The 12505-nt window shown below is 37.1% G+C and overlaps 1 protein-coding gene across 1 annotated transcript in view; it reads left to right on the plus strand.

The window, feature by feature from the left end:
* epb41l5 (erythrocyte membrane protein band 4.1 like 5) overlaps nt 1-12505 on the plus strand; it is a 46165-nt gene that overhangs the window by 18538 nt on the left and 15122 nt on the right. The window contains exons 7-16 of the mRNA XM_037686861.1: nt 435-487; nt 2766-2886; nt 3613-3700; nt 4022-4110; nt 4194-4263; nt 6351-6520; nt 7135-7241; nt 9788-9806; nt 10649-10694; nt 10985-11103. Coding sequence (XP_037542789.1) covers nt 435-487; nt 2766-2886; nt 3613-3700; nt 4022-4110; nt 4194-4263; nt 6351-6520; nt 7135-7241; nt 9788-9806; nt 10649-10694; nt 10985-11103 — 882 coding nt within the window. The remainder of the gene's footprint in view (nt 1-434; nt 488-2765; nt 2887-3612; nt 3701-4021; nt 4111-4193; nt 4264-6350; nt 6521-7134; nt 7242-9787; nt 9807-10648; nt 10695-10984; nt 11104-12505) is intronic.

Genomic DNA, 12505 nt, shown 5'->3' on the forward strand with positions numbered 1-12505 from the left:
CTAAATAATTTATTTAAAATAAAAAATCCCTGCTGATCTTGCGGCTCATCCTTCAATTAGCCAATTGTGTGTCATGTCCAATTGGCTTTGAAAAACTGCAACAGTTGAACCGTGAAGTAGCGAGGAACTAATGCATGTCTTTCTTTATGATCATTGTTCTTTTGGCTGCTTCCTTTTTGCTGGGGTCGCCTCAGCGAGCAATCTCGCACAAAATATTTAGCTATTGTATGACGTCAGACCTGGGCTGGAACCCGCAGCCTCAGGATTATGCAGCTCCTCTCTTTTTTACGAATGATAATGTATTTATTACTTTCAAAAACAGGAGAATAAAACATTTACTTGGTTAGATACTTACAGGAAGATGTGGTGGTGAATTGTCAGTGTTTAAGATTATTGATTCTGCAGTTGCTGACTGTTTCTTTTCTGTATTTTAGGCTTGAATGTCCATTCGACACAGCGGTGCAGTTGGCTGCCTTCTCGTTACAGGGTACGCACAGCAGGACTTTAATATTCAGGTTGTCCGATTGACCATTCACATTGTATGTCCATACACTATACACAGTTTGACTTAAGAGGACATAAATCAATTCATATATAATATACATATATTTTTTAAAGACCAGTTTAAATGTTTGTGATAGTAGGTTAATTCAGTCTTGGACACAGGCATTTACATCATATGATTAGTGATGATTTAAACACACTCGCATCTAAGAGCTGATGTACTCCCACGATTGTAATCTTTTCAAATTGAAAGTACAACGTAAATAACAACAAAGCCCGTCGGGATCTGTTAACTCCCTTCCTTAATGCTAAACTAGCAGCTCCCGAGCTCAGGCAGTACCTGGTGAACTCAACAAGGTGCTTCACTGAAATAACCACGAAGACAGAACTGTTTGTTGCAGCTCATCCTTCTGTCTATTCAACAAGAGGGTTTGACCTTGTTAAATTCTGGTGTTTCTTTGAAAAGTATCGTTTTAGAGTAGCATTGTGCTAGCGTTACCACTACGGGCACTAAGGCACAAAAATCCTCTACAAGATAAAAAGGTTTTTTGTCGGTTGATAAAACGTATTTCTTCTTCCCATTTTTCTACAGTAGGAAGATATATTAAAGCGATACTTATAATGAATAATGAAATTTACTATTAATCGGTAGTTTTATTTAAAGGGTCAATGTAGCTGATTTCTATTTAACTTGTATTTTCAGCATCAGAGACGATAAACATTTTCCGCTTTAAGAAATGCATTTGTAAACAAGAAAACTGCTCCAAGGTAAAAAGGTCTGAGGGTCATAGGTGGATTAAAACAAACTTTGGAACGCATACGAAATATTTTTAGTATTTTTTTTAAAGGGAGCCTCTACCAGCAAGAGTCAGTTGATTAGTTTCAGAGACGTTTCTAACGTCCGAGTCACTGGAGACATTTATGGAAAGGTATTGCGTGCACTCTTAACACACACAGTCAGTGTGGGGTAAGTGCCAACTCATTAGTGTTCAATCCTCTTCAGAGGCCCCCTAATCCAACACCCTCTCTGTTTTCTCTTTTCTCCGGTCATTCTTTTCCCCTCCATCCTCCTGTTTTTACCCCCAGAGTTTCAGTCAGGGCCAGAAGTTTTAAAACAGTGACACATTTCATTAATTCAACTTTTTACTCCACCGTATTGAATTTTAATCATAGCAGTCAAGTTCATGTTCCTTTTATTGCATTACCTGCTTAGGGACTGCAGTCCTTTTCAAATATATTTTTAATTTATCCTTCCAGTTTTGCTGGCCGAAAAGCAAATGAGCAATTTGAAATACTTAAAAATACTTTTTCTTGCAAGTGAATACATTTTTATTGTCTGTCCTTTTCTGCTTTTGCGCTCATTTGCTACTTATTTGCAGATATTATTTCTGTATTGTTTTGTAGTAATCTATTAAATCATTTCCCTTTTGATATCAGATTTAGACTTCAAATGCACAGCTATAAAAATAAATATAACAATATGTTTCGACTTACAGGTGCTGGTCATAAAATTAGAATTTCGTGAAAAAGTTGGTTTATTTCAGTAATTCCGTTAAAAAAAAGGTGAAAGTTGTTCGCTGTATTCATTCATTACACACAGACTGATACAGTATATTTCAAATGTTTATTTATTTTAATGTTGATGATTATAACTGACAACTAATGAAAACCCCAAATTCAGTATCTCAGAAAATTAGAATATTGTGAAAAGGTTCAATGTAGAAGACACCTGGTGCCACACTGTAATCAGCTAATTAACTCAAAGCACCTGCAAAGGCCTTTAAATGGTCTCAGTCTAGTTCTGTAAGCTACACAATCATGGGGAAGACTGCTGACTTGACAGTTGTCCAGAAGAATTGACACCTTACACAAAGAGGCTGGCTGTTTAAATTTGTCTTCTCTTTTGGGAGTAGCTATGAGTAAATAGCACTCGACAAACTGTTCCTCAGATTACTGCAGGACATAATCCTGGCTAAGGGTTTCCTCACAAGAGCTCGTTTTCTTTTTCTTGTATTTGTCACAATAATCTCACACTATTATTTGGAATAGTTTTATTTTTCTTTTAGGCAAAATCAACTTTCTTGTGTCCCTATTTTAGCAGCATACAATCTGTGACCTTTTACATAAGCGTCAGTGTCTGCACTGTGGCAAAAATCTACTTATTTAAGATCTCTATAAACAACTCCTGAAATATAATCAACCCATAGTTCTTTATTATAAAAAAACCACTTGATTCATACTTTGTCTTTCTTCTATTCTAGCTGAATTAGGGGATTGTGACCCCCTTGAACATAACCTCGACCTGGTGTCAGAATTTCGGTTCATCCCTGAGCAGACAGAGGAGATTGAGCTTGCGATATATAATGCGTGGAAGGAGTGCAGGTGAGCACCTCACCTAACGTGACCTCATGGAGACAAAGGCGTTCTTAAACATTGCATGACTAAATCCAATTCTGTTTACAGTCTATAAGTTGTGTTTTAGTGTTTTGTACTAATGCTACAATAATAGTATATATAAAAAAAATATCATCCATGTATCCAACAAGGTTCAGTCAGGTCCTCTGGATGGTTTCTTTTTTTTTTTTGGTGGGGTTGAAAAGTTCCGTCCTTCATCCAAAGGACTTCATCAGTCCGATGAGCCACAGTAAACTCAGTCCATAAGTGACTTACTCACAAAGTGGGCCAACCAGTTTAATGGTGATAAAATGGTTTCAGGAGTCCACCCTCTCCCCCGTCAACTCCTCTGAGTCAGTCATAGTCAAAGTGGTTCAAAGCATCAAAGTGTACGCTCGATAATCCAGGTAAAAAAAATCTAACAAAGTTGGATTGGATGACTCCAAAAACCATTTCATCACCATCAAACTGGTTGGCCCACTATGTGAGTAAGCCACTTATGGGACTGAGTTTGTTGTGGCTCTTCTGACTGATGAAGGACTAAACGTTTCAACAACAAAAGAAAAACGATCAGAGGACCTGACTGAATTTGTTGGATTATTTTTTATTTTTTTACCTGGATTATTGAACATGCACTTTGATATTATCCATGTAATTTTGTTGATTTTTTTTTATTTATTTATATCTCATCTTTTTTTACTCTTCCTTTTTCAGAAGCCAGACACCAGCTCAAGCTGAGATTAACTACCTGAACAAAGCCAAGTGGTTAGAAATGTATGGGGTGGACATGCACATGGTGAAGGTAAATATCATACTGCTTTTAATGGTTTTAGTTCCAGCATGTGCTTACCAATGGCTTTAACTTGTTTTAAATTGGAAATGTTTTTGGAAGAACAAGAAGTGAATTGAACTGGGCAGTGCATTTTGAGTATTTGATGTGTAGCTATAGTGACACGCCAAGTGGCTTCCTAATGGCGCTTTTCTTGTCAGCATGCTTGTTTTGACACATCTACAGCTTGAGCTGACACGTGTGCTATAATGATTACCCCCACATGAGTAAAGGTGAAAAGAAACACAATTGCTTCAAGTCTGTCATTTCTTATCTTTTTTGTTTCTGTTTCAGGCAAGAGATGGTAATGAGTACAGTCTGGGTTTGACACCTACTGGAGTTCTGGTGTTTGAAGGCCAAACAAAGATCGGACTCTTCTTTTGGTAAACAATTTGTTCTTAAATTGACTCACCCTGATTGTGTTTCTTTGAATCATCTATTTTTTTTTACTTCTTCACTGCTGTAGGCCTAAGATTACTCGTCTGGACTTCAGGAAGAGCAAGTTGACACTTGTGGTGGAGGAAGATGATGATCAGGTGAGCAAACACCCCCACACTAACACTTTATGACACACTGTCGCAGGACGCGCAACGTAAACAATGTCATCGTAGTCTTGATAACGGTAAACCAAGTTTATAGTAATGACAGCACATGATAACTGTTCTTATCACACTGTGTTCCTGCTTTTATCTGGGTCTTAGAAATACCCAGCACAGAGTATTCATTCAACCTTTATTTAGACAGGTAAATCCCATTGAGCCTCGAGGACTCGCTTACAAGAGAGACATGATTTCAACAAAGAATGATGAAAACAATGGACAACAATAAACAGCCACAAAAAGGCATACAGCTTTTTATTTATTTACAAATAAGATGGCAAAAAAAAGTAACAAAAAACAGCTAGATTATAAGGCGAATGTAGGCAAATGTATTATCAGCTAGTATCATGTAGTATCAGCAAGTATTGTCAGCTTTTTGTCTAGTTGTGCACGCTCACAAGATTGATTTTTGTTTGTTTGTATTTACAAAGCTTAACATACATGATAACTGCAACCATCCCAGTATCTTTGCCTATTTGTGCGTTATATTTGTTTACTTAATAGTCAAAATCTGTTGGTGTAAAAAAAAAAAAAAACTCGTTCAGGAATATAATCCTTTTTTTTTTTTTTTAACAAAATACACACTCCAGCATTTATTTATTTATTTTCCCTTTTTCAAAATAAGAGCATTTCATTTGAGACTAATACTGTAAGGGACTGAGCTGTTTATGTTCTTGCCGGGGTCTTTGAGGTAAAAAAAAAAGAGTCCTGTTCCCTCTGGTATTCATGGTATGCACCGTTCTCCCACACACCAGATCACACAGAATCTAAGCAGCAGCACTGAAGTTCAGTTTTATACCTTGGGTTTTTTTAGGGTTTCAGCATTGTGCTTACTGGTATTTGCGAATAAATAGTTTTGCGTCAGTGTGTAGAAAAAGACAAATATTCCTCGAACATTTCTTTGAAGGACTTGAATCTAAAGAGGGCATCAAACAGCCGATGTAACGAGTAGCGGATTAGTAAAGATTATATTTGATTGATCTTATTTTTGACTCATAATGTGGTTTCAGGACCATAAAATGTAGACTACTGAATGTTGGGTTTCATGCTTCTGTTTAATAGTGAAGCAAATCTTTTTGAGTGTGGTCAGAGAAAAAACTATTTTGCTTCATCGTCATACTTTTGGATATATTCATAGGAGTTCAGAGGTGTCATTAAGTATAATCACTGTCTGTTTGTTACATCACAGCCAGAAAAATCGACTTGTTTGACTTGTTGCACTTGTCAAGTTATAAGAACTTTGAATGTTTGAACACAAATATAGCCTTCTTTTCTCTCAGAGCATCTTGATTTGACAGGTGCATGAGTACGTTTTTATTATTTTCAGATGTTTTTTTTTTTTAATTCATGGATTTTGGTGTTTGAATTAGATCAAGATAACATGACACCAAATGAAAAGGTAGAAGCAAAGGATTGCTTTGATGCTGGATTGGCTCCATCACAAGTTGTGTAATGGACTCTGGTGCCTTCTGGCTTTCATTTGAGCTACTAGTACCAAGATGAATGAGACATTTTCAGCAGTAGTGCGTAGGGCTGGGTGATGTATCGAATATACTTGATGTATCGCAATTTTTTTTCAATTTACGATGGTTAAAATGGCTGTATCACAACCATTGAGTACTGGAAAATCTGTGTAGTTCTTTTTCTCCCATCTGCACCAACTGTACGTGACCCCTCCTCCCTCACTGAATACAAACCCAACCCCTCAGAAAAGAAAAAAAAATATCGAGATATATATCATATATCGCAATTTATCTTAAAAATATTGAGATATTAATTTTGGTCCATCGCCCAGCCCTAGTAGTACGGCTAATTATCTTCACAGTAAAAGCCAGGAAATCAGCTATACTTACAAAGTTCCCTCAGTATTTTAATTATTCCTATTTACAATTTCAGGTTATAAACATCCCTCTTTAATTTGCCATAAACTGGAAAAGTCAAAATATAATGCTGTAGTAGTACAGCTCTGACTATGTTTTCTTTTCTGAATGATCTAAATCTAAAATCTTACCAATTCTCCTCAGGGCAAAGAGCAGGAGCACACCTTTGTTTTCAGGATGGACCATCCCAAAGCCTGTAAACATCTCTGGAAGTGTGCAGTAGAACATCATGCTTTCTTTAGGTTGAGAGGGCCAGTCCAGAAGAACTCTGCCCGCTCTGGATTCATACGCATGGGATCACGTTTCAGATATAGGTACAAACATTGTACTTGTACATTGACATGTTTTACTTGTTTTCAAAAAGGTTAAAGAATGAACCGTCCAATGTGTTGCATATTGACACCTATTAGAAAGAAGAAAGCCGTTTGACTGAAGAATTTGTCAGGTTTGGTCTTTTTGGAACTAGTAGCACCTCAGATATCCTGATGCAGGTGTTTGTTTCAGTGCAATGTGTTTTAAGTAAACTAAACTACAACAGTACAGTTCTGCATCATTCTTTGTATTCACAACAAGTACTACATCAGTGCACATCGATACTTGAAGTTGTTCTGCACCAGCCCTCAGTGTCAACATAATGCAGTAGCCAACTGATTCCCCACTGTGTGTTTAAACATTATCTAGCTGAATAGGCATTAGTGGTGACGTTGATTTAACACAGAGGTTGCAGGGTTTTGTTGTTGTTAGAAGGTTATCGCTTGGATGGTTCCAGAGTTCAGCAGGGGTCGTTACTGTGCTGGGTGTTGTTGTGGATGTGAATTATAGCCATAAATCATCCAGAATATGTTTGATTGGCATTATTTTTATTGGGATCTGTGAAAATAAAATAGCCGTTTGCTGTTTTCTGATTTATTAATTTTTTTATGTCCAGCGGAAAGACGGAGTATCAAACAACTAAGTCCAGCAAAGCGAGGCGGTCAACATCTTTTGAGAGGAGACCAAGTCGACGTTACTCCAGAAGAACCATGCCAAACAGAGGTGATGACAACAACCACATACTCGCATATCTAAAGTCTGTTTCTGAGAGGAAGTTTGATACAATCTTAACCTTGCGCTTAACTTATTAATAAGTTGATGAACCCGTTTGGAAAAATATCAACAGCCCAGCTCGGCTAATTCAGTTAACTTTGTTTATTTACTCTAACTTGGGGGCATTATCAGAACTATGAAGAGGCTTGGATTTCTACAACTGACCAATTAAAGAACAGTAATTAAAAACTAGAGAAATTGCATTTCCTGCAAAAAATGTAGTGTGAATGTTTATTGCTGAAGAACTTGCTGAAAACGGCTGAAATTAACTTAACAATAAAAGTGTGCTGAATTTTAGCTGACAAAAAGTACGAGACTAAATTAACAGAAGAAAGCATAAAGAACTTTTTTTTTTCTGAATTAGGTTTAAGCAGCAATGCGTACAAAAGTTAGGAAATTAGCTAAAATGGCTGAAATTAGTGAAAAGTAGCTGAAAAGGCAGAAAGAAGCTTAAACTACTAGAAGGAAGTGAAAAAAGCTGAAATTAGCTTAAAAAAGGTGGAATTAGTTGAAAATTCTAAAATTAGCATTAAAACAGCTAAATAGTAGCTGAAATTGGAGAAAAGGCTGAAACTATTAGAAAAAACTTGAAAGGTGCAGATGAAATTAGCATGAAGATATTAATTAGGCTGAAAGTAGCAAGAGTTACCATGAAAAACTGGAATTTATCTGAAAACAGCTGAAATTAGCTTAAAAAGCTAGCTGAAAGGGTAGAACAAGCTTAAATTAGTAGAGAGCACATTTGCCCAATTAGGCTGAAATACTTCTTCAAATACTTTTTAAAAAAGTTTTCAGTTGATCCAAAATGTTGCTGCCAGAGTCGTAACTGAAGTTAGTAGGAGAGATCATATCTCTCAAGTTTTAGCTTCTCTCCATTGGCTCCCTGTCAAGTCCAGAATTGAATTCAAATCTTACTTCTAACCTACAAAGCCCTCAACCACCTAGCTCCATCTTATATTTGAGATTTTTTTGTTCCATATTTTCTTAACAGAGCATTTTGCTCTCAGACTGCAGGTTTACTCGTGGTCCCTAGAGTTTCCAAAAGCAGAATGGGAGGAAGATCTTTCAGTTCAGGCTCCTCTCTTGTGGAACCCACTTGCAGATTCTGTCCGTGAGGCTGACACATTGTCCAGTTTTAAGATTAGGCTTAAGACTTTTCTTTTTGATAAATCCTATAGTTAGGGTTGGCTTGTCATGCTGTCTTAAGCTTAGACTACTAGAGGACAAATTGACCTCAAACGTCAGAGGTTTGTGGTGAAAATGTCCAACATAGTCACTCTTGTTATTCTCAGACTTTACACAAAAATATTCTAATAAAGGCTTTTTACACCATTTTAACGTTTCTGGAGTACAGCAAATTTTCCAAGATAAGAATAATTTTCTTTAACTGATTGTATAGTTGTTCAAAGCCTGAATGCTGTATTCATGCCCATCTGCTCACAACAGACTCATGTTCAGGCTGCTGTTTAATACACCGTATTATTTCACGTTATGCGGTGGTTCCCAACTCTGGTCCTTGAGGAACACCATCCTGCATGTTTTAGTTTTTTCCCTGCTTTGACACACCTGATTTGAATGAATGTGTGCTTAACAGGCTATGTTAGCACTTGAGGCTGTAATAAAGTCACTGAATCAGGTGTATTGGAGCAGGGAATTAACTAAAACATGCAGGATGGTGTTCCTCAAGGACCATGGTTGGGAACCACTGGTTTAGCATATAACTTAGTTTCTTTTTATACTTTATATTATATTTTTGGGTTGTAACTGGGACCTTGTTTTTGTACTTCACTTTTAAAACTTAAATTAAAATACAAAAAACAAGGGCATTTCATTTGTCTGTGAGATAGGCTTCAAAAATCCTCTGAAGTTGAGGCTAAGGTCACTGTATTGATACCTATAAAGGAGAACATGACATACTGTACCTCTTGAAATTTGCTCAAATAATAAATATCCTTGATTGAAACGCGTTTAATTCTTTAGACAAAAATGTTAACACAGATTCCAGCAAACTACATGTACTGAAACATCAATGAGGTGGTCTCAGCGTCCCACGGAGTGCTTCTCGGCAGCAGAGACAGGAGACTAGTAAACATTTGGAGAAGTTAAAAACGCAGAGAAGTCTTCAGAAACTTCCCTCCTGAGTTCAGCAGGTTATCTGGGAGTAGGTCAACAGTTCATCTCTTAGAAAAGCAAATACTTGTATGAACTTAAAACAAGAGTCGTTATAAATCCTGCAGAAGTGGCTTTTATCAATCAATAAATAAAAAGACTGAAAACATTTTCATGTAAACATTTCAGATTTTTAATGTAAATAAAAGTAAATTCCTTTGGACCTCAGTGATAGTAGAATTAGTTGATTGTCAAAGTAGCAATTTTATCATTCTAAAATTACTAACAGGTATCAGTGGAAAAATAATAGTATTTGTTTATGCATTGTTTAACTTACAAAAATGGAAAACTTGGAGCACTCACAAAATGTTGTTTGTGTTTTTCAGGGCAGTTCAGCACCCCAGAGTAAGTACACCAGTTCCTAAATAAAATGGTTGTTTCATGATCTTTTTTTACTAATTTAATTTGCTGCTTCTTTGTTGTTTGACTTGAATTTTCCAGATATATCCTGATTTTACTGTATCTTTAATGGCTGCTGTGTTGTGTTGTGTTGTGTGCAAAGTGGACCAGGACCAGTTGTGGGCTTTAACTTTATTTCAGACATAGAGCATTGTAAATTATCTATATCTATTTATATAAAGGATGTTGAAGGCTGCAAACCTTATGCAAGTCTCTGTTACAAGCAATCTAGATTTCTATTATGGAGGGCTTGATAAAAAAAATAAAATAAATCATACATTAATTTTTTTTCTGAGATAGATGAACTTTAAAAGTTAATCGAACACAGTGAACTCAGTTGGAATTTTTAAAATGCTGCCGATTTCTTGCCTTTAAGATGCTGTATTCATACCCATCTGCTCACAACAGACTTGTGTTCAGGCTGCTGTTTAATACACCGTATTATTTCACGTTATGCAGTGGTTCCCAACTCTGGTCCTTGAGGAACACCATCCTGCATGTTTTAGTTGTTTCCCTGCTTTGACACACCGGATATGAATGAATGGGGGCTTTGGAGCACAGAAACAACTAAAACATGCAGGATGGCATTCCTCAAGGACCATGGTTGGGAACCACCATACTGTTTCTTTTTATACTTTATATTGTACTTTTACTATTTTTTTGGTGGTGGGGGGGGTGAAACGGGGACCTTGTGTACACAATTTTGTTCTATTTCACGTATCACATGTGATGCGAATGACATTAAAGAACCTTGAACCTTGAAACTCTGACCTTTTCACCTTTCTCAGGGTCCGTTCTTCAAGAAATGGGGTCGGCTCCAACAAAGACAACAAGGTGACGATCAAAACTGTGAATTGTGAGATTTTTAGGACGGTGGAAGATTAAACTTGGACAAAGTTAATACTTTGCCCATGCAGACTTATAGCTTTAGTTGATTTTCACAAAACACAATAAGTTAAATTATGTAAAGAATTATAGTTCATCATTAAATTTTTATTGATCACACTGTGTCTTCTTTATTTTTACTCTGGTCCATATCTATAATTGTATAATCATTGTCTATTAACTTTGCTTTTTTATTTACTTTTTTGCTTGTAAAATTAATTTTGTTTATCTTGCTTCAGGTTTCTTCAAGTAAAGGGGTCTGGTCTGGTGTCCCTGTGGTCAGTCCAGTTGTGTCTTCAGCCTGTGCACCGATGGAAATCGAGGCTCTGCCCAGAAGTCCAGGAGGAGAAAAACGAAGGTTGGTGTTGTAAATTTGTCAACAAATTTAGTTTTAGTTGTTTTAGGCATATAAAACAAGTTGTAAACCATCATTTGGAATTGATGTTTGTATTTTGCTTTTTTTTTTACGCAAGCAACATCTTATAACTGTTCACTGGTTATGACAAGGAAAACAAACCCAGATTAGAAAAGAATGGACGGAGCTGACCAGTACCTGCTGGGCGCTGACAGAAGTGGGTGGATAGTTAGGTGTGTTTTTCATGCACTAATGCTGTGCGAGTGGCTTAACAGGCTTATCCACTAACTCCGTCTTGTTGTGATCAGGGAAAGGACGACCGGGGAATGACAGAGGCAGAGAAACATGCATGTTTTTGTTCATGTTTAAGTACCAGATTTTTTTTTACTTGTCAAACTTTCAAGTTCCAGTTTTTCAAGCTACAGAGAAATGTGAAGAGTGGAGACAGATTTTATTAGCTGTGACATAAACATCTAGTTCACACTTTCTCAATGCTTCTTTTTATCCATCAAAGTTAATTCAACTGGATGGTTTATTTTTCTTTTTTTTCTTGTTGAGACGTTTTGCCCTTCATCCAAAGGACTTAATCAGTCCGAGGAGCCACAACAAACTCGGTCCCTTATCACACTCATGAGTAGGCCAACCAGTTTGATGGTGATACGATGGTTTCTGGGGCCCACTCTCTCCCCCATCGACTCTTCTGATTCAGCCATAGCCAAAATGGTTCAAAACATCAAAGTTCATGTTCAGTAATGCAGATAACAAATCCAACAAAGTTAAGTCAGGTCAACTGGTCAGTTTCCTTTTTTTTTTATTTTTTTTATTTTTATTTTTTTTTTATAGACGTTTCATCCTTCATCCAAAGGACTTCATCAGTCCGAGGAGCCACAACAAACGCAGTCCCACAAGCAGCACAGTCCCATAGTGGACCAACCAGTTGTCTGGTGATAATATGGTTTCTGGGGCCTGTCCTCTCTCCTGTCGTCTCCTCTGAGGCAGCCATAGCCTTTGATGATTTGAACTACTTTGACCATGGCTGCCTCCGAGGAGTCGACAGGGGAGAGGATGGGCCCCAGAAACCATCTTATCACCAGATAACTGGTTGACCCACTATGTGAGTGTGCTACCTATGGGACTGAGTTTGTTGTAGCTCCTCGGACTGATTAAGTTGTTTGGATGAAGGATGAAATATCTCAACAAAAAAACGAAACCGTCCTGATGACCCGACTGAATATTTATTTATTTATTTTTTTACCTGGATTATTGAACATGAACTTGGATGTTTTGAACCACTTTGGTTATGGCTGCCTCAGAGGAGTCGACAGAGGAAAGGGTGGGCTCCAGAAACCATCTTATCACCAGCTAACTGGTTGGCCCACTATGTGAGTGTGCTGCTTGTGGGACT

The sequence above is a fragment of the Nematolebias whitei genome, chromosome 13, assembly GCF_014905685.2.
Source record: "Nematolebias whitei isolate Nwh7 chromosome 13, NemWhi1, whole genome shotgun sequence".
NCBI lineage: Eukaryota > Metazoa > Chordata > Actinopteri > Cyprinodontiformes > Rivulidae > Nematolebias > Nematolebias whitei.